The 27,933-nt window shown below is 41.4% G+C and overlaps 1 protein-coding gene across 7 annotated transcripts in view; it reads right to left on the reverse strand.

Moving 5' to 3' along the window:
- ARHGAP22 (Rho GTPase activating protein 22) overlaps nucleotides 1–27,933 on the reverse strand; it is a 421,947-nt gene that overhangs the window by 106,383 nt on the left and 287,631 nt on the right. The window contains exon 1 of one of the 7 annotated variants that reach the window (XM_027860660.1): nucleotides 1,196–1,478. The exons of the other annotated variants lie outside the window; for them this stretch is intronic. Coding sequence (XP_027716461.1) covers nucleotides 1,196–1,247 — 52 coding nt within the window. The 5' untranslated portion in view covers nucleotides 1,248–1,478. Of the gene's footprint in view, nucleotides 1–1,195; nucleotides 1,479–27,933 lie in introns of those variants that run through there. 7 annotated transcript variants of the gene reach the window in all.

The following is a 27,933-nucleotide window of genomic DNA, read 5'->3' on the forward strand; positions in this document are numbered from 1 at the left end:
ACACTGAAGAGCCCGCGCCCTGGCCCCGTGCTCCATCTTCTCCCTGGCACTCCCTCCCAGGCCTTTTGAAGGCATTTTTAGACATTTTAAATCCACTGGACAGGTATGGGCTTGACTGCTCATGTCTGTAGCCCTGACATTCTTCCTCGTTCAGGCTGACTTTGTGGTTTGCTATTGAAGTCTCGCCTGACGGAAAATGCCATAGCGGTCGTAAGGAAAGTGTTTTCTCTCAGAGGGGGTGGAGAAAGGCAATCCCCGATTTCTTTAAAAAAAAAAAACACTACAAACTCGCCACCTTCGGTTCCATTCAGTTTCCTTAAAAGAGTCACCTCACAGGGCTGGACTCCATTCAAGTAACGGGTTAGAGACAGAAAGTACAGCCCCTGAAAGAGATCACATACTCTGCCACTAGGGGAAGACTGGGCTCCTCTGGAACTGGATTGTTCCATAACTCAAAGCACAATGCAGAAAGGAAAACCATAGAATTATCTGAATACTGCTCAGGATAAACACTGCCGAGAGGAATTCTTAAAGTGGAGGGGGCGGGTTGAGAGAGAAAGGCAAAGTCCCCATCAATGCCGCATTAACTAGTTCCTGCTCAGCATCCCGAGTTTCCACAAACCCTAAGGAGACAGAAGCATCAGACAGCTGCACCGCAGGTTAATTTCACAACCCTGTTTGATGCAAAAAGTCAAAACAACAACCGTAAGCAACAGAATGAAATCGTCCCTTGACGGGCTCCTCTCCTATGCAGCGACAAGAGCATTCCTACAGGTTCCTCCTGGGCAGAGCTCAAAGTGACATCTCTTCCCTTCTTGAAACACACCCCCCCCCACCCCAAGGCTACATACAATCTTACCTTGTCCAGCCTGTCTCATTTATTTCCATCCTGTTCTAGCAAATGAATACTATGGCTCCAGAAAGGGTTAAATCCCTTCCCTGGTTTTTGAGCTTGACTGAATTCGAGATGCTGCAGGATAATGCCCGAGAAACAAACACCACACACCCAGAAACCCTTTGTGAGCCTGCCTGCAACACTCCGAGGTTCAGTAGCACGGTGTGTTAGAAATGTCCTTTCCTGTGGCTTAAAGGGAAAGGGGAGAAATACACACACACACACACACACACACACACACACACACAAAACAAGCATCAGGCATTAGCTATCCCAGTGACGGTGCCTGGTGGGACTTACCCTTGTGGAGGCATTTGCTTTTTTTAAGATACTTGGCAGTGAAGAAAGGCATGGTGGTGGCAGGAGGGATACTGCAGCCAAAAGCTGGGCTCCTTTGGACTGGGTGTGAAGAGAAAGGAGCAGATGCTCGGGCCAGCAGAAGGGAATGATTGTGTTGGCTCTGGGAGGCGCTGGGTGATGAGCACAGAGCTCCCGTGGCAGCAGACCAGCGCTATCGAGTGGCCCGGTGGGCACTGCAGAGAGCACTCTCTCCTCTGTGCATCACACTGATACCGCCACCTCTGAAACTGGGCTCAGGGGGCTGAGGACAATTTCCATAACAATATGTACAGTACTGCACACTGAAGAAGGGACTTTTCCCCTCCCTCTTTCTTTTACACCAGAACTTCAGCATTAATCAGCTGCTGCCACAACCAGGAACATGTTTGAAGGGAAGCTGGCAGGGGGTGGGGGCAGGGGAATGGAGGGGTGGGAGAGATGGAGAACCTGTCAGGTTTGGAAAGTTCAAGACTGATCCTTGCAATTATCTCACCCATTCTTGTTGCTCCCCCCAGCACATTTACTTTTGTCTAAAACACTATCTCTTAATGCTTTCATGACCAAATTCACTAGAAACCAATCCAAATCACAGTTAGTGGTTATAGCCCAAAGTCATTATTAAGAGCTGGTTCACTTTGATCTTCCTTGGGGAGCTATGAGGTTCTCTGGGTTGTTTCTGGGGTTTGTTTTATGTACCTCGGTCCTTTGGGGGTAGGGCTGGGAGGTGAGGGAGTGTAGTGGCTTGGGAACACATGGTGAAGAATAAATTAATTGAGGGTATAGTTTCATTTTTTCATCTTTGTACCCCCAGAACCTACCACAGTATCTCACACATAGTAGGTACTTTAATAAATCAGTAGATTAATCTGTAAGCATTTATTAAGAACTTAACTACATATCAGTCACTCAGCTCATTGAACTGATATAAAATAAAAAAAGTAAAAGTCTGTGGCCTCAGAGAACTTATATTCTGTTAAAGGATAGAATGCATGTATGTGAACCCTTGGGAAGAGTGATGTGAAGAGAGGGTTCATATGAGAAAGAGCTGGCTTCTAATAGCGGGCAAGTCACTTAACCTCTCTGGGCCTCAGTTTCTAAAACTGTCAAACGGGATGGTTGGATTAGATGGCCTCTAGGGTCTAACTGATGATGTTATGACTAATTTCCTAAGCTTTCTCACTTCTGAGTTGTCAGTCAGGTGGTGTTGACAGTAGGATTGTTCCAGCTTGGAAGCCTGAGGAAATCACTAAGAAGGAAGGTGAAGACTTTTTGTGATTCTGGCCCCTTTCCACATAGACAATTTCTTTACGCTGCAATTCATTGTGAACCAAGGGAGAGTAAAAGGGACTGAACCCTGCCTCATGGAACAGCATCCCAGGAAAGAGGGGTGTGAGGCTGAAAATGTGATTCTGTGTGGCATTTTATAGATTTTACTCCCTAGTTCTACTTTAGGGGGTCTTTGAACTCAAATTCAATCAAACATTTTTTTAAAAGTGCCTACTGTATACAAAGCATCAATGATACAAAGATAATCAGAAACCAGTCCTGCACTCAAGGAACCTAGATCCTACTGAGACACATAACATGCATACAAATAAATGAATACAAGTTGATGTGAGGAGGAGGTGGCATCAGTGTCAGGGCAGACATCCTACAAGAGGTAGCACCTGAGTGTAGCCTAAAGAAAGCTATGGATTGTCAGAGGCAGAGTTGCAGAAGGTACTCATGGCACGTTTATGCTGTCTGATATGATGAGAGACAGCTGCTACCCTATAGGGCCAGACCCTCAACCAATACTTCACAGGAGAAGTCAACAGAATCCAACGACTAGACTGGGTGGGTGGATAGTATCCCAAGTGAGAGACTATGGTGAGTCCAGTGGATACCCAGAAGAAGAAGGGTCTCTGACTACCGTATTCCTTGGATTGCATGAGCCATCTTGGAGAAAAGTGGGTATATTACTACTCCTTTAAAATTTTTATGCATATGTACATATATTTGCTTATATTTAAATATATATCCACATAATACACATATATGTATTCATGTATGTATGATCATTAGGTAGATAGATAGATGGTAGGTAGACAGATTTCTGAAAGGAGAAGTTGTTTAGTTTTTTGGTCATCTTGTGTTGTTATAATCAGGATGGCAAAGAAGTGGAGTTGTGAGGTTAAGAGGACAACAGCTGCTCCCGCAGACCTCTGAAGACACAGTTACTTCTATCCTGAAGTTGTCTGTAGGAAACTTACAAAAGGCCAGAAAGCCCCAGTGTAGAGGCTGCTATTAGGTTGGGCCATTATGCTATGGTTTTGAGCCATGTGTTTCAGAAAAAGGCAACCTCTTTGTAGCATATCAGTGTGGTTCTAAGGATTCTGGCTACCCAGGTGGCCCTTCTGTATGTCTGTGATTCTGTTGTCCTGTGCTGTGTGTGTTTCTGGGGGTCCTTTCTCATTGGGCTATGAAAGTCATTTGATGCTCTGGGAAAAGAGAACAGTAAAAACCTGTATCTGTAAAATAGTCCTAAGGCCATATTAAGATACTGTCATAAAGTCAGTGATAGCTGCTTCCTTGACAATTCCTTTTTAATATCCCTTTCCTACTGCTTTTTCCCTGTTTCTGTGTGTCAGAAGTTTCAGGACCCTGGCAGTCTGTGATCTTGAGACCCTCTTCCTTCTCTATTTCACTGGCTAAGAAAAGGATAATTCCCCACTAAGTGATTTGATCCGTTTGGAATTCCAGCAGTATGGGGTGGGCAGAGGCTCAATTTGGAGCTGTTACCTAACTTTCACAGTCCTGGTGGGGGATATAACTTGGGGAAAGGTTATATGTTGCCTTAAAAAAAACTCATCTTCAAGAGGCAGTGTGTCATTGTGGTTAGGGGGCCGGCCTTGGAAACAGGAAGGTTGGAATTTAAGTTTTGCTTCTATGACATAGTACCTATGTCAACTGTCACTTCAACTCAGGGTCAATGAATTTACTTTTTTACAATATTTTGATAACTATATTTCAATATCATTGGTTTCCTCTGTATTCCTATATATGCATATATATGTATATATGAAATTTCATTCTGAGAAGGCTTCCATAGGCTTCACCAGACTGCCACAGGGATCCATGACACCCCAAAAGATTAAGAACCCCTGACAATCCTATCTGATCATGCTGAAGTCCCTTAATTTCCTAGTGTCCAAAATGTCTCTCTCAGACTCTAAGTTCCAGATGAGTCCTCAATTTGCAGTAAGAAAGGAGTTCCCTCAATGGATTTCCTAAACAGATGAAATTAAAGGTAGAGATTTAATTAATTTAGTTAAAGGTAGGGCTGAGCTCACAAAGCTAGTACAGGGTCTGAAGGCAAGAATCCTGGTTTGGAAGAAGATAGAAGACCTGAATTCCATTTCTGACAGACACTTCCTAGCTGTGTGACCCTGGACTCTTTCCAGTCAAGGTTTGTAGGGAAGAATTATTTGCCCCTACTTACTTTATAGGATATTATGAGAATACAACCAGAATTATCTATTTAGATGGAAATAATCTTTGAAATACAAAGTATTTTATTATTATTGCTGTTATTATTATATCATATGCATTTATTAAGTACCTGCTAGGTGAGTCAGTCAACAAGCTTTTTTGTAAGTGGACCCTAGCTAACAGGCATTGTGCTAAATGCTGGGGATACAAAGAAAGGCAAAAATACAGTCTTTGTTTTCCAACGGAAAGGAGGAGGCGACATACACATAATTATGTATACACAAGATATATGCAGTGTACATTGAAGGTATTCTCAGAAGGAAGGCACTAGAAGTTAGAGCCCTGGGAAAGGTCTTCTGGAGAATGTGGGATGTAAGTCGAGTCTTGAAGGAGGCCAGGGAAGCCAGGACCTTAGAGGGGAGGAGACACAGCACCCCAGGAATAGTAGACAGCTAGTGAAATTAGGAGACAGAGTGTCCCATGTAAAGAAGAACAAGTAATACCTGAGTAGTTGACTGGTTAAGTGAAAGTGGGTGAAGGGGAGAAAAGTGTAAGAAGAATGGAAATTGAGGAAGAGGCAAGGTTGTGAAAGGCTTCAGAAGTCAAGTAGAGGATTTTATATTCAATCTTCAAGGTAACAGGGAACCACTGGAGATTACTGAGTGGGAAGGTGAGGGGTGATGCTATCAAACCTGCTTTCACGCAACTATATACTGTGCTAGGGGATATAAGGATGAAAATGGCCTGGTCCTTTCAATATAGGAGGCAAATGAGACCTATGCAGATGGAAGAAGCTGTTCTTAGGACACTCGAATATTCTGCTGGCTTTTACAAAATTAGTCAGGGCTTTGAATAAGGATTGCCTTTAGTGACTGTTTCTATTGCTTTCTTCAGGAAGCAATTCCATGGTCCAATGTATCTTTAACTATTATGGACATTTTCCCCAGTAGTCAGCAAAAATGTGTCTGTGCTCACTATCTGCCTTTCTTCTCCCCTTTGCCTTGAGGTGTAGTATATTTCAAATACATAGAGACAGCCAGGCTTCCCTTGTAAAGTCTCAGAGTTGCTCCCGGGGTGCAGTTAGTAGCTTCTGTGGCATTTTCATTGGCTGGATGGTCTCTGCTTTATTTCTGGCTGAAACCTTGGCAACAGGATACTTTCTGTAACCGTGATTCTGTACAGGGTTCCCTTTGGTTGGAGCTTATGTCATGCTGGAAATATTGGAAAACTTCTGTGATAAGGTGATAGGTGGTTGGTCTTATAAAGACAAAAAGTCTAAGCAATCTCCTCTGGGTTATCCCCTCTGGGGCCTGCCCAAGTATCCCGCTTCCCTTCCTGTCTGCTTTTTGGCATTTCACTGCCCCATAGCATCTTTGTCAGACCATGGACAAGTGGGGCAAAAGTCTCCTCATGGACTGAGGGCTGAGCTTGCCAAAGCTAGTACAGGGTCTGAAGGCAAGAACCTTGGTTTGGAAGAAGATAGAAGACCTGAGTTCCACTTCTGACAGATACTTCCTAGCTGCGTGATCCTGGACTCTTTGAGTCCTTGTTTCCTTATCTATGACATGACTATTTTACATTTTACAAATATTAGTTATGCTTATGATTGTAAGCGGCAATGTGGGGTAGTGGATAGAGAACTGAGCTCCAAGTCAAGAAGGCCTGGGTTCAAATACCTCCGGAGACATATATTGACTCTATGACCTGGGCACATCAGGTAACTAACTTCCCAGTGCTCTAGGTGACTCTCCAAGATAATACGTTGTGGAGAAGTTTCTGAAACAAAACCAGTATTGTGAAACAGAGACAAGAAACTCAACCAAAGGTGATCTTCTACCATTGTTTGAAATTGGAAAGTTTCCCGGCTGCCCAGAGTCATAAAATCACAGCTTAGTAGAGTTGAAAGGGGCTTCCAGGACCATTTAACCCAACTAATCTGAAAACACAAGTAACACTCCCTCTATAACCCAGCCAGCAAAAGGTCAACCAGAATGAAGACCTGAGCTGAGGAAGGACCCCCATTACCTTCTCAGCATCTCATTCCACTTTGGGATGACTAATTAATAAATCCTTTCCAGGAGATTTTGAACTAGAGGCTGCCAATGCCCCTTCCAACCCTATAATCAAGTGATTTTTGTATTAGAAATTTTTTCCTTATGTCAAGCAAAGTTAGCCTCTTTGCAACCTGAGCCTGTTTTGCTTTCTGGGACAAAGCAGAACAAGTCTAATGGTTTTACTAAAATGTGAAGAATTCTTCAAATACTCTCTGGAAGCAAAGAACTAGTGCCCAGGAAGGCATGTGGGGATCCAGAATTCAGGGCATAGGTGAGAGTTACATGACTTTCAGTGATAGGCCTTAAGTGTCCATGAACTTGCTTTGTGATCAGACCTGTCTTCTGGTTGACTCATTCATCACATCCATCTCCCCCATCTTAACTCAGTTTATAAATGTGTTGGACTCTGGCTCTACTGCTTTCATAACCTGACATTCAGATCTTTTGCAACCCCATGATGGCTTCCACCTGTCCAAACGTACTGTCCAGACACTGGACTAAACCCTTAAGTTGCCCCAGTCTGTCTGGATGGATAGGACCCTATGGACTGGAAGGTCCCTATAGGACTATTAACTCAGATATCTGTTCCATTGTTGCCAAGATTTGTACTTCTTCTTTTCTTCTTTTTTCTAGTCCTGTCTCCCTAATTCGATGACTAAAGTACAGAGGCAGAGGGAACAGAACCCTCAGCAAGACCTGGGAGAATTCCTCATGGATCGTTCTAACCTTGGCCTTTCTCATAAGACCCTTCCTAAGGTTCTTACTGTGCTAGAAACACAGCACAATTAGAAATCCACAACTGAAGAGGTAAGGAAGAGATCATTAATTCAAACTAGAATATCCTAGCCAGCACCATGATTCATGTCTCACAGTCTCCCAAGCAAGCAGAGGGGTCAGAGCAGGCTACAAGGAGTAGGAAAGGGTAGTTTTGGCATCCCATTTTAGCTCTGGCAATTCAAGGTATCTCCAGGCTCTTGGTTCAGAGTCAAAGAACATTCAAATCCAGGTAGCCCCTTTCAACTCTACTAAGCTGTGATTTTATGACTCTGGGGAGCCGGGAAACTTTCCAATTTCAAACCTAAAGCAAGTTACTTAACTTTGATTAGCCTCAATTTCTTCACCTGTAAAATGAGGTGGTTGTAGGTGATGATCTCTAAAGACCCTGCTTTGAAGACACTTACTTTCTATCTGAGGTGGGGGGGAGTGAGGGTGGAGTGATAAATAGATAAATAACTCGAAATCTATCATCCAAAGATTCTTCTTTTCCTAAGAACCATATTCCATCTCTCTTTGAGTATCTGGATGGTCAGATCCTCTCCACCCCTTCTCTGTCTCTCTCTCTCTGTGTCTCTCTCTCTCTGTGTCTCTCTCTCTGTCTCTCTCTGTCTCTCTCTCTCTCTCTCACACACACACAACCTTTAGCTACCAGAACTTTAGATTAACTCCCAATGATCTAAAATAAGAAAAAATGGCTCATGAAGTAAAATTGTGTGTATTCAGCTGGCAGATCCACCAGCCAGTTCCCCAACCCACTTCCCCCTCCCTTCCGTTACCGCTAATTAGCCTCGAATCACTGTCAACAACGCTTGTTGACATGCTCAGATGCCATTACATTCATCATCTGTATGTTCTGGTAGCTGGCATCTTATTCTCAGTCCTCAGCACATCTTTTCTCCCCAGGTTTCTGGGAACAGACATATACACATGGACTGCACACCTTAAAAACAGGAGCAATGAAACAGGCCAGGAAGCTTGGATGTATCCCACTAAACACAGAGGACCTGATGGCAGACTTCTACTCATCTCTGAAAGATGCCTCTGGATGACAAGGAGTAGTAGAAGGGAAGAAGACGGGGAAGCTCTGATTAGACCTCTTAAGGGCAGAGTGCTTAAATGACAGGTGATGAGTGCTGGGACCTGACATTCCCACAAACGAATGCAATTATCTCCTCTGCTAGATGCCTGTATTCTTCACTTCAGGAACACTCCAAGGGCCCATAGCTCCTCTTACAGAGGATTGAAGTCAGCCCAGAAGCTGGAATCCCTACAGCCCCCTCTCCCTTGTCAATTCTAGTCTCAAAGCATCATCTAGACTGGCACTAACAGACACATACTCTCATTGTGTTTAGGAAGAAGAGCTTTAGTACTTTTGGGGTGACATGAAAGCCTGGGACATCTTCCTAGGAGTGGTGTCTCTCAAGGGCTGGGCAAAGAGATGCTATTGATGAGGACTCTCAGTTCCTGGCAGAGCCTTATTCTGGACCAGCACAGAGGTCTGATCAGTTTTATTTTCCATTTCAGAAACAGCTCAGTACTCAAATCATCTCCTGACTTGAAGTTAATTAATATAAATTAAACCACATTTGGACTAGTAATGAGAATAGCTTTGCCAGCCTCTCCCTGTGATTCCCTAACCCCTCTCTCCCTTCAGTGCCCTCATAGCCACCTCCCTCTCATTTCTATCAGCAGGGAGCTTGTGGAGAATTCGAGCATCCGTTCATTTGTTGCTGGAAGGGCTGTTTAATTTCCCCTCCTGCTCAGAGCTTCATCTCCATCTTCCCGCCACCAGCTGCCCTCTCTCCTACAGTAACACACTTGTTTCATCTCTGCAGAGACAAGACAGCTGCTTTCCTTCTCTGACAGAAACACCAAGGGCGGTAAGAACCAGAAAGGACTTATAAATTCCCCCTTTTAGTTTTCCTTAAGGTGGAACAGATGAGAAAAGAGCATTATAAGCTCAGTTGTATGTGATAGCCCTTAAAAAAAGCCTATAATAAACACCAATCCAATCCAACAGCCATGTATTAAGCACCTAATGCGTTCAAGGTTCAGTACTAGGCCAAGGCATCCAAAGCCAGAATTGTAAAACAAAAAAACCTGCCTTAATGAAGCATCCTAGGCATGGAGGAGTGGGAGATAACAACACTGTCAACAGCTTATCAAATGATAATTTGATAATTATCTAATGATAATTTGAGGAGGAAGAAAGCAGTAACAAGGAGGACCAGGAAAACCTTCCCCAAGAGGTATTAATTAGCTCCGAGGTCTCTGTCAACTGATGATTCTGCAAAGGGCGAGTACAGAATAGCTTTTATTATTTTTAATGATTGTAGAGACCTTCTGAAAGCACTACATAATTCCCTCCTGCTTCAAAAGAGGATGCCAGACATAATTTGACTTTTTCTTGATGACTCAGGGTCAACATTATAAACATCAATTTATGATGATCTGCATCTTGATACGCTGATAGCACCAGAGAGTGGATACCTAGAGAGGTCTGTGGGACCGGTACCAACTAACTGTGCCTTTTGAATTTGTGCATCTGATTTATTTGCCTTTTTAAAAATTCTCTTTCCATCCTTCATCTCTTGCTGCTTTTGGTGTGCCTGTCCAATGCCAGGTTACCCACAGACACACTAGGCACATGTCTAGAGACATGCCAGCCACTCCTGGAGAACCTGCTACATGGTACAGGGCTGGAGCTCTCTGTTTCTATACTGCTCATTCCCTTGCTTCCTTCCCTGTTATTCCTCTCCCTCCATCTCACTTCCTGGAGCCAATACAGCACTAGCGGGCAAAAAAGATATACCGGGTAGTCAAGCAGTCATGACTCTGGTTGGCTTCCCCCAAACCGTTCAGTTTGGACTTGATGCCACTTCTTTGGGTCCCATCCCAAGGCTCAATACAGATAGCTCCAAGACTGCCTTACCCCCACAAGCTATGGCATCCTGTGTGCTATTATAGCTGGTAGGGGAATATGCAAAAGATCTGTGGTTTCTTCAGTCACGAGTTGTAGAAATTCCCCCTACTAATGGCAAACTGTTCATGTATGACTTACTAAATAAGTCCCATGGCTATATAAAAAAAAAACCCAACAACCTATCTCCTCTGCCTACATTCAATGGTATAGCATTGGAAAAAAAAAAAGAAGGAAAGGAAGTTCTCTCAAATGAGTGGATTCGCTAAATCAGCCTCACTGGGACAAACAGCAAATCTCCTGAGGCCACTGAAGAGCTATCAGGATAATGCACTTTTAATGCACCTTCTATGCTGATCACTTAGTCTGTGCCATTCTCATATTTCCTTCGGGGAAACCTGTTCCTGCAGCTTTCAGGGAACCAAGGGAGGAAAAATAAAATACAATTCAATCAAGCCACATTTAATTGGAACCCACTCGTTCGGTTTTCTGATCAGTCAGCTTTGGCTGAGGTTTATGTTTGTTATGAAGAAAGGATTTGCTGAGCACATTAGGTAATTGCCTTATGGACAGTTTAGGAGCGTAGCATTCAAGTTCCTCCAGTCCAGCTCCTTCATTTTATAGACAAGAAACTGAGGCCCACAGAGGCTGCGACTTGCCTTGATGTCACACAAGTAATAAGTGTTGGAGGTGAGACTTGAACCCAGCTTATCTGACTCCAAAGCCAAAATACTCCTTCCGTTGTACTATATATGGGTGGGAAGGCACAACTGAGGCTGCTGCAGACATCACTGGAGGAAACATTCACATCGCTGCACATTCTAAGTCCATAAAAGTATCTAAGTATCCTGGAGCTATAGTGCATTAACCCAAAGTAAGGAATCATAATAAACATAATATATGATATATCTCCATCTTTCCTGACTCCAGGTCAGCTCTCTATTCACTACAATTCAGTCAGTGAAATTTAAAAAAAATCATAAAATAATGTATTCTTCCCAATAGTCTTACGTATAAGTTTTAATGAGGTGACAGGGCAAAGTTAGGTGGAGTGCTAAGATCAGAGGTCAGGAAGACTAGTGTGCAGAACCAGCCCTAGACACTCACTAGCTGTCTCATAATAGGTCAGAGATTTGGAGATGGAAAAATTCTAATCAATCTCTCAATGGTGGGATTTCAGGGCAGCGGTTCAGGCCATTGTGTTGGGTAACTCCTACTCTATCTGTGAGGCTGCCAGCTTCATTCATAATATGCTTTTTTTTTTTTGTTGAAGCTGTGAGGAATCAGCTTTTGCCAGGGTCATGATCCAACCACAACCATGTTTGTTGAGTTCTGTGATGTCGTGGCTTTCTCTGCAAATACTACAAGGAGTTTCTTACTATCTTGTATTTTCTCAGAATGTATATTTTGGTCATGATCAATAATGATACTGACACTGGTGAATTATTTGGAGGGTGCCCATGCAAAATGCCATTTATAGTAAGTGCTGAGGCAACTGTCTCACTCTCTAAAACAGTTAGGACGAAAGCATATGCCACAAGTCAGCCAGTCCATCTAAAGAGGTTTGGAAATAGAATTTGAAAAGGGCCAGCTTGTCTGAGCCCTAGGGGATCTCCACCCTGGGACAATTCAGCACAAGTCAGGGAAAGGGAAGAGAAACAGAATCTAACCTGGTGGCCCACACCAGAACCTGGCCCTTTAAACTAATTCTCTAGTCCTTAAGTATCACTAAATACTTTAACTAAAATTTTTCAGCAGTTTGTATTAGGAGGGGGTGGGTAGCTGGATCTGTGAGCTGTCGAGGAGAAAAAACAGGCATATTGCCTCCCTTAACATGTGGGATATGTGTGAACAAGTCTTATGCCAATGATTTTATGGGACTGACAATTCTGTTTCTGTATTTCTCTAGAAAGTATTTCTATTCTGAGAAATTCACACTCAGAGAAAGTCAGAGAGAAACAGAGACAGAGAAATAGACTGAGAGACAGAGTGAGAAAGAGATAGAAAAAGAGAAAGACAAGGAGATAGAGACAGACACACAGAGAGACAGATACAGAGAAATAGAAGTAAATACAGAGACAGAAGCAGAGAGGCAGAGATAAAGGGAGAGAGAGAGGGAGGGAGGGAAAAGAGATAGGTAGATACGTTGGGGCAGTGTGGTGGCACAGTAGATAGAGCACCGGCCCTGGGGTCAGGAGAACCTGAATTCAAATCCAGCCTCAGACACTTGTCACTTAATAGCTGTGTGACCCTAGACAAGTCACTTAACCCCGATTGCCTCACCCTCCCCAAAAAAAGAGATAGGTAGGTAGAGACAGAGACACACACACACAGACACAGAGACAGAGACACAGAGAGAAAGAGGCAGAGAGACAGAGATAAAGGGAGAAAGAGAGGAAGGAAGGGAGGGGAGAAGAGATAGATAGATGGAGAGACAGACACTGAGACACACAGAGACAGAGACTGAGAGTCAGAGATAGACACAGAGAGGTAGAGAGACACACAGACAGAGAGAGTCACATTTTCTAACCTAAACCATAAGGGTACAATAATGTTTGGAAGCCCAGGCTAGAAGCTGCTTTATGGATCAAAGAGTGAAATGATTTCCCTGGGCAGAATCTGGGATCTCAGAATAGGAAACTGCATTTGGAAAATGAGTCCAGAGGACAGGAAACATAGAGACACTGAAGACTGGGCAATGGAGATGGAGGAAAAGGTGAATCTATGTCCCACTCTCCTCTCAAGAATTGTCTCCAAGTCCATTACCTGTTAAAACAGTTAAAAGGCAAGATAATTGTCATAGTTCATGTTCCCAATGTGAATAAACATTTTATGAACTGAAATGTGGAGGATCAAACTTTGTGTTTCCTCAGAAACTGGTCAGCCAAGAATGGACTGAGAACATTGGATAGGGCTTCCTCCTCCTCCCTTTGTACTATTTTTAAAATTGCCTATCATTATCAACTTCTTATTTTGTTTGTGACATAGAAGATATTATTGAGGACAGACAACAGATAGAGAACCTCAGTGATACCCTGGTATCTTGGAAATATGAAAAGAACCAGCAGAGGGCATTCAGTTATCTACAAGTGATTCATGATAAATGGGGTTGCTATCTGCACTGGTGGAGGAAATAAACAACCAATGAAGTCACAGATCTGCCAAAGTATCAAAGTAATATTGTCATCAACATTAGCAAACTTTCACTAGAACACAAGTGAAGCTGATTTTTTGAACCCGAGGGTAAGACTTTACATTTCTCCTTATTAAACTTCTTTGACTTGGGACCCAGTGTCATAGACTGTTAAGCACCATATGCTATAGACTTCTTACTTCTCTCTAACACTGTCGTGGGTCCACAGAATGGTGAAAGGACAGTGATAATATGGTAGGAGGTAATATGAGTGGAAAGAAAGAAATGAGGAATCAGAGAGCCTGAGTTTGAATCCTTGACCTCCTGCTTACTTTAACCCTATTTTGTCTTCAGCAAGTTAATTAAATAAATTATTTAACATCTGGGTCTCAGTGTTGTTTAGGAAATAAAGGGGTTGGACTTCCTGCTGTAAGATCTATGGGCCTATGGATAGAGGATGAAGCAAGATAGGAATGATGGAGTAGATGGAAATTAAAAGTGTATCCTAAGATTAGAAGGGATGATTATTCTTGTCTAGGTTGATGTAGACAAAGTCGATCATTTCCACACTCATAAGAAACGAGGGGCTTCGCTTGACTTTTATTTCTTTATTGCCTTGGTATAAGGCATCTGGAAAAGAGATCACTAGAATGAGTGCCCATCTTGACATGAGAACTGAAACCTGAGTTGTAGTGAGAAGTGTGAAGCATTTCCTGAAAAGGCTTTTACTAAAAGGAGATCAATTTCCTGATGCAGACTCAGCATGGACAATGATGATTCCGTTTAGGATTCCCTTTGGTCTTTTTAGACTTCTCACTTGAGAAAGCAATCAGTCAATAGTCAACAAAGGAGTCTGTTTCCTTCCTCAGTGTGGTGTTTGGCAAGGGAAGAAAAAAGCCCATGGGCCAAAAAAGAGAATTGTAATTTCTGTAATTCATCTTCATCAAAAAAGCAGGTATAGGATGTATCTTGGGCAAGTTTCTCTCTGGGCCCCACTCCTGACTCTTTGGACTTTCTCCAGCATGTGACAGCAGCCTCCTCACACTGGAATTTCACTCTATGGTTCCTAGACTTCTCACCCCAGAAGGACATTCCCTGCAACCCCTTCCTCTGCTTGGCTGGTTCCTTCCTGAGGCTCCATTTTAAGGAAAGCACACAGGCCATCACGTCTTCATTCTTTTCCAGGCTTCTCTCCTGACTTTCTGGACTTTCCCTCTACCAGCCCCATCTCCTCCCTAAGAGTTCCTTCTTTCCCCCTCCCCCACCATTCCAGTTTCCTCTTATGTGTAATCTTTGCCCATTAGAATGTAAATTAATTCAGGGCAGGGATTGTATTTCTGCCTGTATTTGTATTTACCATACCTAGTGTATAATGATGATGATGATGATAATGATGATAACAATAACAGTTAACATTTATATATCACTTACTAATAGCAACCACCACAACAATAGCTAATATTTATGTATTGCTTATGGGCAGATAGGTGGCATGGTAGGTAGAGTTCTAAGCCTGGAGTCAGGAAGACTCATCTTCCTGAGTTCAAATTTGACCTCAGACACTTACCAGCTGGGTGTCCCTGGGCTAGTCACTTAACCCTCTTTGCCTCAGTTTCCTCATCTATAAAATGAACTGGAGAAGGAAATGGGAAACCATTCCAGTATCTTTGTCAAGAAAACCCCAAATGGAGACTGAAATGACTGAACAGCAAATATATATGGCTTACTAATAACAACTACCAACACAATGATAGCTAACATTCATATATCACTCACTATGCTATGTGCCAGGCATTGTGCCAAACACTTTACAAATATTATCTCATTTGATACTTAGAACAACATTGAGAGATAGGTGCTATTATTATCCCCATTTTACAGGTAAGAAAACCAAGACAGAAGTGACTTGCCCAAAGTAGGTATTTGGGTCTACATTTGAACTCAGATCTTCCTAACTCCAGGTCCTGCACTCTATCCAATGCCCACCTAACTGCCCCTAGTAGTACTTAGTAAATCCTTAGTTTTAGATAGATACTACTTAACATTTTAAGGAAAGCTCCTTTATTCCCATGTTTAAAACAATGGTGATAATGGACATCTTTGCTTCACTCTTGATCTTATTAAAAAGGCTTCAGTAAGTAATTAGTAAATATTACTCAAGTAGCACATAAAGACTAGACTCAAATTGACTCAATTTCGTTCAAGAAAAGAAACCACAGAATTGAAGTCTGTGAATCTCAGTCTATGAAACCTCAGGGGCCATTCACTCCAGCCCATGCTTGATCAAGCGTCCCTTGTACAGCAGAGGTGACAAAAGGTCAGAGAGCTCTTGCCTGAAGATCTCCAGTGAAGGAAACCCATTACTGCTGGAGGCCCATTCCACTTTGGGATAGTTCTAAGCATTAGGATGGTTTCCTTTTGTGGAGCCATAAATTTGATTCTTTGATGTTTCTGTACATGCTCCTAGTTCTGCCCTTTGGGATTCAGCAGAACAAGTGTATGACCTTTCTCTCAGGATACCATTCCAGTCCTCCCTAAGACTTTTTTCCTTTAGACTAAACAGTCTCTTCAATGGATTTTCATGTAGTGTGAACTCAGAAGCACTTCAACATCCTGGCAACCCTCCTCTGGTACCTGGAACAGAACACAATAGATAGCCAGATTGGGCAGAGAGAGCACAATGATATGGCTATTTACAACTCTTCTGGTATTACGTGTCTCTCTTGATGTTGTCTAGGATTGTATTCGTTTTCTTGAGCTTTCTGGTCACCCAAACCCCTGTGTGTGTGTGTGTGTGTGTGTGTGTGTATTTTTTTTCAGATGAACTGTTCCCTAGCAATGCCTCCATCTTATATTTGGGAAGTTGACTTTTTGAACCCTAATGTAAGACTTTACATTTCTCTCTATTAAACTTCAACTTCTTAAATTTGGCCCAATGTTCAAGCCTGTTGAGGGTTTTGTAAATTCTGACCATCAGTTAGCATGTTAGCTCATCCTCCTACCCTTAGGTCCCCTGTAGATTTTATGATCATTTTAATAAAGGGTAATAATTTCTGCTTTAGGAACAGTTCTTCCTTGGGGGGGACTCCCCCCAAAAAAGGCAAAGCAAAAAAAAGATCACCAAATTTTGGGGGGAAATTCACAAAAGCAAAAAAAAAGAAAAAACAATCAAAAGCAACAAAAATTTCCCCCCCTAATTCTAAGGTGGATTTTTAGACTGAGGTCATCTTCTGGCTAAAAATTCCACAACAAAGAGAACTTATTAGCTATTCATTTCAGAGCTTTTGAATACCTCCATTTGAATACCTTCACCTAGTCCTGAATTTTAGGTCTGAAAGAAAAAAGTAGTTTAAGTACCAAAGAAGATAGATCAAGATGAGTTCATCATTTTCCCTAAACTCATGGAATTTCCTTAGTGCACTGGCTGTCTCTCTCTCTCTCTCTCCTCTCTTTCTCTCTCTCTCTCTCTCTCACACACACACACACACACACACACACACACACACACACACACACACACACACACGAAAAGAAACTCACCCCCGAGGGAATTATTTAGGGTTTAACCACTTTAGTAACAGAATACTTCGAGGTGAAGGTGTCTATCACTTTCACTTTCTAGTAACACTTTATTGACGTTCAACTTAAATTTCCTAATTTTATCCTATTTTCAGTTTCTTCCATCTATTTCCCCATGTAACTCCTCCCTCCAATTATCTATTATTCAGAAAATAAATATTGATGTATCTCTCCTTATTACCTTGTGATCTTGGACATGTTAACCTTTTTGTGCTTCAGTTTCCTCAAATATAAAATGAGGGGGTTGATGTTTTCTGGCATTAAAATTCTGATTCTGTGAATTTTAGTATTGTTGTTCTCTAGGGACTCTGGACAGCTCTGAGAGGTATGAAAGGAGTTTGGCTTTGGCCCATTTCTTTGGGTAGGGAGGAGACAGGGTCAAGACTGTTCTGCATTATATCTGCAATTGCATTTTCCCCCAGGCTGGGTCCAAAATAAGGGGCCACCACCACTCAGGCACAGACGAGCCACATTTAGCGAGAACCTGTGTGTGGTGAAAGAACATGGGTTGGGAAGATGAGGACTGAGCCATAGACTTGGTTCTGCTAATATTTAACTATATGACTAGAGGCAAGGCAATTTACCTCTTGAGGCTCCAGATTCCCATCTGTAAAAGGATAAGTCTGGGCTGGACCGAAAGGGAACAAGTATTTACTAAGCGCTACACTGTACATCAGGCATTGTTATCTCACCTGAACCTCATAATAGTCCTGTGAGGCAAGGGCTTTTATCATCCCCATTTTACCATTGAGGAAATTGGGGCAAACAAGGGTTAAGTGACTTGTCCGGAGTTACAATGCTAGTAAGTGGCTAAGCTGGATTTGAGCTCAGGTCTTCCTGGCTTGCTGCTCTATCTACGGTGCCATCTGGCTGCCTCCAAATGGATGGCCCCGAAGTGCCATCTCTCTTTTTTTAATCACCCCTCTTATCTATCCAAACGAAGATACTCAGGATCCCTAAAAAGGTTGAATCAGGTTTACCACCAGAGCTGGCATCATGAGAAGCACAGAGCTAGATCTCTAGTAAAGAAAAAGGATTCCAAAGATTTACTACACTATTAAAAAAAAAAAAAAACAACTTCATCATCAATGTTGAGACACCCTGCCTCCCAGGAAAGGTAGACTGGTTCTCCAACCCTCTTGACCCACGCAGGGATACTCCCACTTCAACGTAGACAGTATCTCACCCACTCCCAGGTGACCAGGTGATCTAGGCCTGGAGAATACAGCCCTCCCTCTTCCTCACAGGCAGAGGTTTTCATCTGAGATGGCCTTCCTGTACATCCTCAGGCCTCAGTCATCATTGGCCAAGTGTTGAGGAGTTAAGTTACTGCCTTCCCTAAACTGCTCTGTACCCAGGCAGACTTTGGTTAAAAAAAGAGGGAATTCATTCACATTTGATTGTCAATTGAGGTATTATGCTACAGGGTGAGAAATTCCCCTTGTCTGTCTCCAAAATATTTTTCCATTTGCTTGAGCCTGAAATTCCTTGATGAGGAAACAAAGTCTTTTATTGCACAATCAGGAGAAAAAGGTTTAAGATACAACTATATCTGGTAGAGATATTCATTCACACACAAGTCAATCATTGTTTACATGTTCATAAAAGGGGCAGCAGGAGAGCGGTAGGTTAATCTGGGCCTAGGTCAGCAGGCATCACTGAGCAGAGTGGTAACTAGTCGTTAACAATCGCATGACACAGATTCATTTGGAATGAGTGGCACTGGAGACAACACAATTGTCGGGCTTGATGCTCTGGTTGTTTGAGGGAGGCTTTCTATAGAGAGGTGTATGTGGGTTTAGGGTTTAGAGGAGAAAGTTTGCTTGTCCTGGAGAAGTGCGCCATAGCCCTTGGGGCTGGCTGCCAGCAGGCAGTTGTACAGAAGCAGGCAAAGAATGTATATATTAAATGCCATGGAGAGAAATCATTTTCTCTTGGATGTCTGTGCCTTGGGGCAAAGCTGGGTTCACCCTGCCCTATTTATGGTTTAGTTACCAAGAGAAGAACAGGGAACAGAAAATCACTCTCGCAAACTTCCTCCTCTACAATTTGGGTCTATAGCTCAACTTACTACAAATGTACAACTGAAAAGGATCTCAGTGCCTGGCCCATCCAATCCTCTCATTTTACAAATGAGGAGACTAAGAGAAATGAATAGACTTGTGCTACGTCACAGAAACAGTTATTTACTTTCCATCAGGCACACAGGCTAACAGAAGCCGTGCACGACCAGATCCTAGGGTACCACAGTGGCTACAGTGCCTTTAATCTCTATATTCCTCTGTTTCTTCATCTCTCAGAAAGGGATGATATTATCTGGCTTAGTTGCCTCCTAGGATTAAGGCAAAGATCACAGATAGATAGGAAAACACTGTCCCCTAAAAATGTCATTTCCTTTCAGATGAACAGTCCTTCAGCATCTGCAAAGGAAGCTAGCAGCCCTTATCTGGGGTGACCACAGGGCTCCCTCCACAGCTGCACAGCCTAAGTGAGGTTACCAGTAACTGATCTCCATTTGCCTTCCTTTCAGGTATTTTGTAGAATGTGGCCTCTGGACTGTCAGTGAGGACCTGGAGCTAACGAGATGAGCTGCCTCGTGAATAATGCAATGATGCTTGCTGGTGTTTTGCCTATTTTCTCGTATTTATTATTGTTTTTAAAGTTTTATTTGATAAGTTGATAAGTTTTATTTTTTAACCTACCCTGATATGCCACTACCCCTCCCCCCATCTCCAGTTAGTTCCCCCATCACCATCACTAATTCTAATCCTTCTGATATACTTCTGATAGAGGACCACCAGGCTAAATCATCTGTCATACACTATCCTAAGAACCTCTGAGCCTTACCATCTCTCCTGATTCTGTGCCTTCCAGAGTAGACACACACAATATCTATCTATAGTATAACTGTGTGTATATGTGTGTATGTGTGTACATATATAGTGTATATGCATGTATATATAGAGATATGTGTATAGGTGTATATATAGTATATATATATATATATGTGTGTAGACATGTGCATATATATGTGTGTGTGTATATATGGGGAGAGAGAGAGAGGATGGTCAAAGAGACAGACAATGAAGGTGGGAATGAGACAAGAAGACAAAAAAATACAGAGAAGTTATTTCTCTTTTCAAAAGTCAAGAGGTTTGAAATGACTAAGGAACACACTTTAAATTGTTTTCACAAGTGGTGACTGATCAAACAGAAAGAGAGGATCAGGCAGAATCATGTAAGTGCTCCATTTATATCTAAGATACAAGCCTAGAGGGAGTGGAGAATGATGGAACTGGAGCTGAAGCCTTCCCTCTCTCCTCCATCCTGAACAACACATTGCCAAGCCTGCTGTGCTCTAGATAAAACTCAGTCTGTCGCCTAGTTTCCTGAGAATAGCAAAATGCACGAAGCTCTGCCTAGCTCATTTGCTTCCTATGATGTCTTGCAGGTTTTGCTCACCCTTGCTTTTGACCTACTGATTCCTTTTCCATACACCCTCAGATCTCACTGCTTCCTTTGTTTGCTGTGCTGTATAGATCTTTTCTCTCTTTTGCGTCTGCCTTCTACGATACTGCTCTCTCCTAGTTCTCCTACTTGTCCTAACTTTCATGAGTCTTCTCTCCCTACCCCAACCCCATTTCCAATTTTTCCGCTCTGGACTTGAGAAGCTTTTTAACTCTCCCTTAGTAACATCTGCTCCCATTGGTTCAATTACAAGTTTTAGGTAGATGAATCCCAAATCTATATATTGACCCCTACTCTGATTCCTGAACTCCAATTGCCTGCTTACTAGGGTAAGTTCTTAATACATTTTCATCTATTGGTTGATAGTTGGCTCCCTTTGCCTCTGGTCCTTAACAGATTTGGTATTGGCTTTCCTGTTGCTAACCATCTTGTTAATAACAAGCTCACAAGCTTGATCCTCTTATGACTTAGTGTAGTACTGACCCGACTCCACCAGATTGCTGCAGATGCCATGGAAGACTTCCTGACATACTGGGAGTGTGGCTATCCTAAGCCATCCTAACCTCAGGAGAGGTTGGACAGGACATTAACAATGGATTAGACTCCAAGTGGGTTAGGTCAAATGACCTCTAAGATCCTTGCCAGGCTAAAATCCATCAGGAGAATTTAGCTCCTTTAGGCTCCTCAGCAGTGAGGTGGTACAGTGGATAGTGTTGGACTTGGAGTCAGTAAGACCTGAGTTCAAATTCTGCCTCAGACACTAGCTCTGTGACCCTGAGCAAGGCATTTCCCCTCTATCTGCGTCTTTCCTCCTCCAAAACATGAATGATAATAATGATAGGTATTTCACAGGGTGGTTGCGATGATCAAATGTAACATATGTAAAACATTCTGCAAAACTTAAACCATATATAATCTAGGTATTGTCATTATTATTATTATTATTATCAATGACCCCAAACTTCTCCCTGAAACTCATTAAATGGCTGTGAGTAATATAATGGAACACTCTGATTTCTAAAGAATTGGAAGTTTTCCATTCTAACAGCTCCTTAACTTGTCCTTCAAAGCACCAGAGGGTAATGGTGGGTTGGAGGTACATGTAGTAGGATGCAGCCCATCAATAAAGAACTACAAAAGGATATCATCCAAGAAATGTATGGTGAGAAAACAGACAGGATGGTCTGTGACAGGACTGAGGGAGACCAACGGGCATCCCCTTGGTTCTACTGCTCTCTGCTTGATGTTAAAGGAAAGAGAGGAAGACCTTTAGATTGTGGGTAGACTTCCTGAGGCAGAGTCAGGTGAAGACACAGGCAAGTGTTACCCAGGATGGGCAAGCCGGACAGGCTTGTGAATTTTGTCTTTGAAGAGAATACCTGCATAGTGGAGATCGTAGATCCATTTGAGTATGTAAATATTTGAGTCTATCTTCTCTTCATTAGAACTCCTGGATCCCTCTTCAATGTATTAGTCACCAAATTGGTTGGGTCATACACTATTTAACCTCCCACCCTACTTCACCCTCTGTTTCTAGTCTTCTTACATTTTATACCCCATTACTCAGTCTATGATTCAGTGATATCGGCCTCCTTGCTGTTCCTCAAAAAAGAGTCTCCATTTCCTAATTCTGGGCATTTTCCCTGGAGGGCCCATTCCCTTAAACTCGCTCCTTCCTCATCTTTATTTCCTGGCTTCTTTCAAGTCCCAGATAAAATTATATCATCTACAGAAAGCCTTTCTTGATCCCCCTTAATATTAGTGACTTTCCTCTTTTAATTATCTCTAGTATATCCTGCACATATATATGTACAAAGACACTATGTACATGTATGTATATAGATATACACATGATACACATATGTACACACATTCACTTACATGTATACATGATCATCTCCCATTTAACCTATATATACATATAGGTGTGTATAAATATGTGTCTATCTGTATCTGTATATGTTTATATTTATACCTATCTAAATACAAATAGAGATATAGATTGTACCCAGTTGTTTGTATATTTTCTCCCATTACACTATGAGCTCCTTGAGAGCAGGGGCTGTTTATTCCCTTTCTATCTCCATCACATAGCACAATGCCTGGCACAGAGGAAGCATTTAATAAATAATTGTTGACTGAGTTAAAGAAATACCTCTGAATGTACCATTAAGTGAGATTTTCAGAATTATTTTAAAAATTTGAATTTAATGATCAACAAAAAAAGAATATTTCTATGGATGAAGTAGAACAGAAAGAAGATTTTATGGGAAACCCCAAATTTACATGATTTCTAGATTCCTTTTTTTTTTAAACAAATGAGATTTTCCATTTGACTTTCATTGCAAGAAAAGTTTCATTTCTCAAAGCAAATCTTCCGCTTGGGAAATCTCCTAAGATTCTGGTGATATTTGAGGTATTCAGTGGGAAATATCTGAACTTATCTCAGCAACAAAACAGCATGAGAAAGCTTTTTTAAGTTTTAAAGTCTTTCCTTTCCACAGGCAATGAGCTGGATCTGTATCACTTCAAAAGTTAAAAATGAATTATTCAGAAAAGAAAAAAAAATAGCACAGGGGAAAGAACACAGCCTTTGGAATCAGAGGATATGAGTTTGAATCTTTGCCATATGACCTATTTGTGACCTTGAATAGGTTTGTTACCCTCTCTAGTTCACAGTTTTCTCATCTGTAAAATGAGGGGTTTGGACTAGAATCAGGGGCAATTGTAACCTTTTGTTATATGTCATGTCTTCCTTGGCCAATCTGGTGAAGCCTACGAACCCCGTGGCAGTGTTTTTAAATGCACAAAATAAAATACTGAACATTACCAAGGAAACCAACTCTATTGAAATACAATTATCAAAATATATTTTTAAAAATTCATATGTATAGTATGATTTAAACATGTGTGTATATGTGTGTGTGTATATATATATATATACATACATATACATGCATACATATCTGTGTCAAATGATGGTCTTCTCTAGTGTGGGGTGAACAGGGAGGGAGAAAAAAATAAAATGCACAGTAGAGAACAAAAGAAAACTTGGAAGGAAGCACAGAAAATCAGGGTAGTTGAAAACGATGTGTAGTATTTATTACAATTTTTTAAAAAAGTAAACAGTGTGAAATGGAGATTCACGGTTTAATACTGAATTCTCTTTTTGTGTTATGCTTTGTACATGCACATTTTTTTTTCTTTTTGTATATAAGTTCTAAAACAATAAAAATGAAAAAGATAACAGACTTCGAGGTCAACAACCCTTGGAATAGGTGATCTCTGAAGTTCATGCCAGCTCTAAATCTTACGATCCTTGTGAGAAATAGAGTAAGATATATCCAGGGACACAATTGTGGGTCAGTATCAATTATCTTGTACATATGTTAATTTATTATACGGAATTTTGGAGGCTCTAACTGTAGATCTCTGCAGCATATATTTCTGTAATTATTTACGTAGTTTCAATGAAAGTCCCATGGAATTCATACTAAGACTCTTCATCATGGGCACTGAGGTAATCCTGGGCCCTTGAAGGCAAGTCAGAACAGAATACAAGCTTTAGAAAGTCTTATGAAGTTGAGAAGGCTTTGCATATGGACCTGGTCAGTTAATCAACAGTCAACCAGCTTTTATTAAGTACTTACTATGGGCCAGGGACCGTGCTAAGAGCTTGGTGTTGTACTATACATCTATTATCAAGGAATGGCCTAGCAAAGTATGGAGACACTCACTTGGCCCAAGGCTGCTGAATTTTCTAGTCATTTACTAATTCTCTAACAAGTTGCTCTCTATGTTGATAAGGGAGCACCTACATCAATAAAATCACGGATTCTTATTCAATGAAATCTATTAAAATTTACAGGGATTTGCTCATTTGAAAATATATCAGAAATTATATTTGAATCAGAAATTATATTATTTCTGAATAAAAATCTCTCCTTCAACAGGAAGCCTTTCCTGATCCCTTTAATTCTAGTATGCTCCTTCTGTTGTTTATTTCAAATTTACCCTTTTTATAGATTGACTGTACGTAGTTATTTGCGTGTTGTCTGCTCCATTAGACTGTTGAGTTCCTTGAAAACAGGGATTATCTTTTACCTTTCTTTGTTTTCTTAGTGTTTAGTTAGCATAGTGCTTGGCACGTAGGAGATGCATGATAAATGTTAATTGATGAACTTACTGAATAAAGATAACAGGCTAAACCAAAATATGAAATGACTTAATGTCTTGATACTATTTAACAGTGTTTCTAATTTGGTGGTGGTAGTGGTGGTGGTAGTAGTAGTAGTAGTAGTAGTAGTAGTAGTAGTAGCAGCAGCAAGTAGTAGTAGTAGTAGTAATAGTAGTAGTAGTAATAGTAGTAGTAGTAGTGGTAGAGTATTAACTATGTTTTTTTAAAGTTTAAAAGCATTTGCCTCACAACAACCTTGTGGTGTAAGAAATACAAGTATGATTATATACATTTTATAGATGAGGAAACAGATTCATATAAATCAAGTTGCCTCAGGTCACACAGCTAACGTTTGAGGAACAGGAACATAGGTCTTCTGAGTCCAAATGTTTATTTATCTATTTCATGAGGAAATATAGTTATGTTGACTAAAATGGATCAACTTTCTGGAAATGTGCTGTAGAACCTATAGACCAACAAGAAATGCTAAATTATATGAAGAACAGCTAGCCAAGACTACACCTTCTACTTGGGTGGGGCAATAGATAGAGCACTGGGCCTGCAGTTAGGAAGACCTGAGTTCCAATTTGGCCTCAGATACTCACTAGCTGTATGATCCTGGGCAAGTCACTTAACCTGTTTGCCTCATCAGTAAAACGGAAATAATAGTAGTTCCCGCCTCTCAGGGTTGTTGTGAGGATCAAATGAGATAATAATTGTAAAGCACTTAGCATAGTGCCTGGCACATAGTAGGTGCTATGTAAATGCTGGGTATTATTATGTGTGCCATTTATTTAATTTCCTCTGGGAGCCTGTTCCATTAATCATTCCATCTCTTTTCCATCTTTAATTTCTTCTCTCTGCTGGTTCTTTCCCTGACACCTGCAAACATGCACACATCTTCCCCACTACCCTTTAAAAACACATTCTTCACTTAATTTTCCCATCTTCTTCAGCTATTGGCCTGACCTCCTTTTCATTGCCCAATACCTAAAAACAGTCATCAATACCTGTTGTCTCTACTATCTCACCACCAAGTCTTTAATCCTTTGAAATTTAGCTTTCTACCCCAGCATTCTACTAGAATGACTTTCTCAAAGCTGTTCAATGATCTGCTCAATCTAACGGTCCTTTCTAAACAGTCTTCATTCTCTTTGACTGCTCAGGCTTCACCTCTCTTATATTCTTTCCATTGTCTTCTGTGACATTACTCTTTGTCCTCTTACTTGTCCCATTCCTCAGTCTCCCCACCAGGGTTCTGTTTTAGGCTCTCTGAGTTTATTCAATTTTTCCCTTAATAATCTCATTTAATCCCATAGGTTGCATTATCCTCCTTGGGCAGATAAAGTCCAGGTCTATATATCTATCTCTAATGGCCCTCCTGAGCTCTAGTTCTGTAGCTCCAGATGCCTGCTAGACATCTCAACCTGGCTACCAAAATAGCACCTCAGATGCCATATGTCCAAAATGGAATTGAAATGGACTATCTTACCCCATAAAACTGCTCTCTTACAAACTTTCCTATTTCTATTGAGGTTACCACAACATTTCCTGTCATCCAGCTTTGTAATATTGGAGTCATTTTAACTCTTAGCTCACTCTCAGGCCTCTACATCCAGTTAGTTACCAATTCCTGTTGATTCCACATCTCTCTATCTAATACCTTTTATCTACTCATATAATCACTTTCTTCATTTAGATCCTCAGCATCTTTCTGCTAAGCTGTTGTAGTAGCCACCAATTAATTGGCCAATTCAATTCAACAAATCATTAAGCATCTGTTTTTAACAAATTAATGCATATTAATTAAACGCTTTACTCTGTGCTAGGAATTGTGTTAGGTACTTGTGATAAAAAGACAAAAAAAAATAAGAATGCCTACCCTCAAGGAGCTTAAATCTTATATGGGAGTTAACATGTACATATCTGAGTAAATATGAAATAAATATATACAGAACAAATAGGTAAATACAAGTAGTTAGGGATGGCAGGCACTAGCAATTGTCGGGGGAAATCAGGGAAGATCGTGCTTAAGCTGCATCTTGAAGGAAAAGAATCATTTTATGAAGAGGACACGAGGAGAGAGTGGATTCCAGGCACAGAGGATTGCTATAGAAATGCATGAAGATAGGGGAAAGAATGCCATTGGTGAGGAATAGAGAGGCTAGCAGAATGTGGTGAGAAGAGGGATGTGCAGTAAGGCTGAAAAGGTAGGTTGGGTTCGAGTTACAAAGGGTTTTCAAAGACAAATAGAAGAGTTTATCCTAAAGTTGACAGGGCGTTTCTAGAATTTACTGAGTAGGTGAATGGCACAATCAGATCTGCATTTCAGGAAATCACTTTGGTGGCTGTGGAGGCATGTGTAGGAAGAGACATAAAGCAAGGAGACCCATTAGGAGGCCATTACAATAGTCTAGGGGAGAGGTGATGAGGACCTGAACTATGGGGGTAGGGTTGGGAGCAGATAGAAGAGGGCAGAGGTCAGGTATAAAAGAAGTTGCATAGGTAGAAATGACAAGATTTGCCAACTGATTCTATGTGCGGGGTGAGGGAGAGTAAAGACTATAGGATACTCAGTTATCAACTAAAAGCACTGGAAAAATGTAAAAGACACTGCGCTGCTCTTCTTGTCTCCAGTTTCTCCCCTCTCCGATTCATTTAACATGGAACTAACAAAATAATCTTCCTACAACACAGGTCAGACCCACTCAAAAGTCATTAGTGACTCCTTGTTGCATTTGGGACAAAATATAAACAACTCAGCCTGGTATTTAAGATCCTCTACAACCTGGCTCCAACCACCTTCAACATTATTCCCTATTGCTGCCTTTTTTATACTCCACATTTTAACCAAACTAAGCTACTAGCTAATACATAAACCTAACATTCCATCTATCTATTCTTTGCTTCCACATGAGCTCTTTGCTTCCACATTAGCCATTTTCACTCCTAGAATGTAGTTCCTTTTCACTTTCATCTTTTAGTCCTTCTCTTCCTTCAAAGGTCAGTTCATTTTTTCCAAGGAACTCTCCTAGATCTCTCTCTCTCTCTCTCTCTCTCTCTCTCTCTCTCTCTCTCTCTCTCTCTCTCTCTCTCTCTCTCTCTCTCTCTCTCTCTCTC

The sequence above is a fragment of the Vombatus ursinus genome, unplaced genomic scaffold (genome assembly GCF_900497805.2).
Source record: "Vombatus ursinus unplaced genomic scaffold, bare-nosed wombat genome assembly UNPS02000749.1, whole genome shotgun sequence".
NCBI classification, from domain to species: Eukaryota; Metazoa; Chordata; class Mammalia; order Diprotodontia; family Vombatidae; genus Vombatus; species Vombatus ursinus.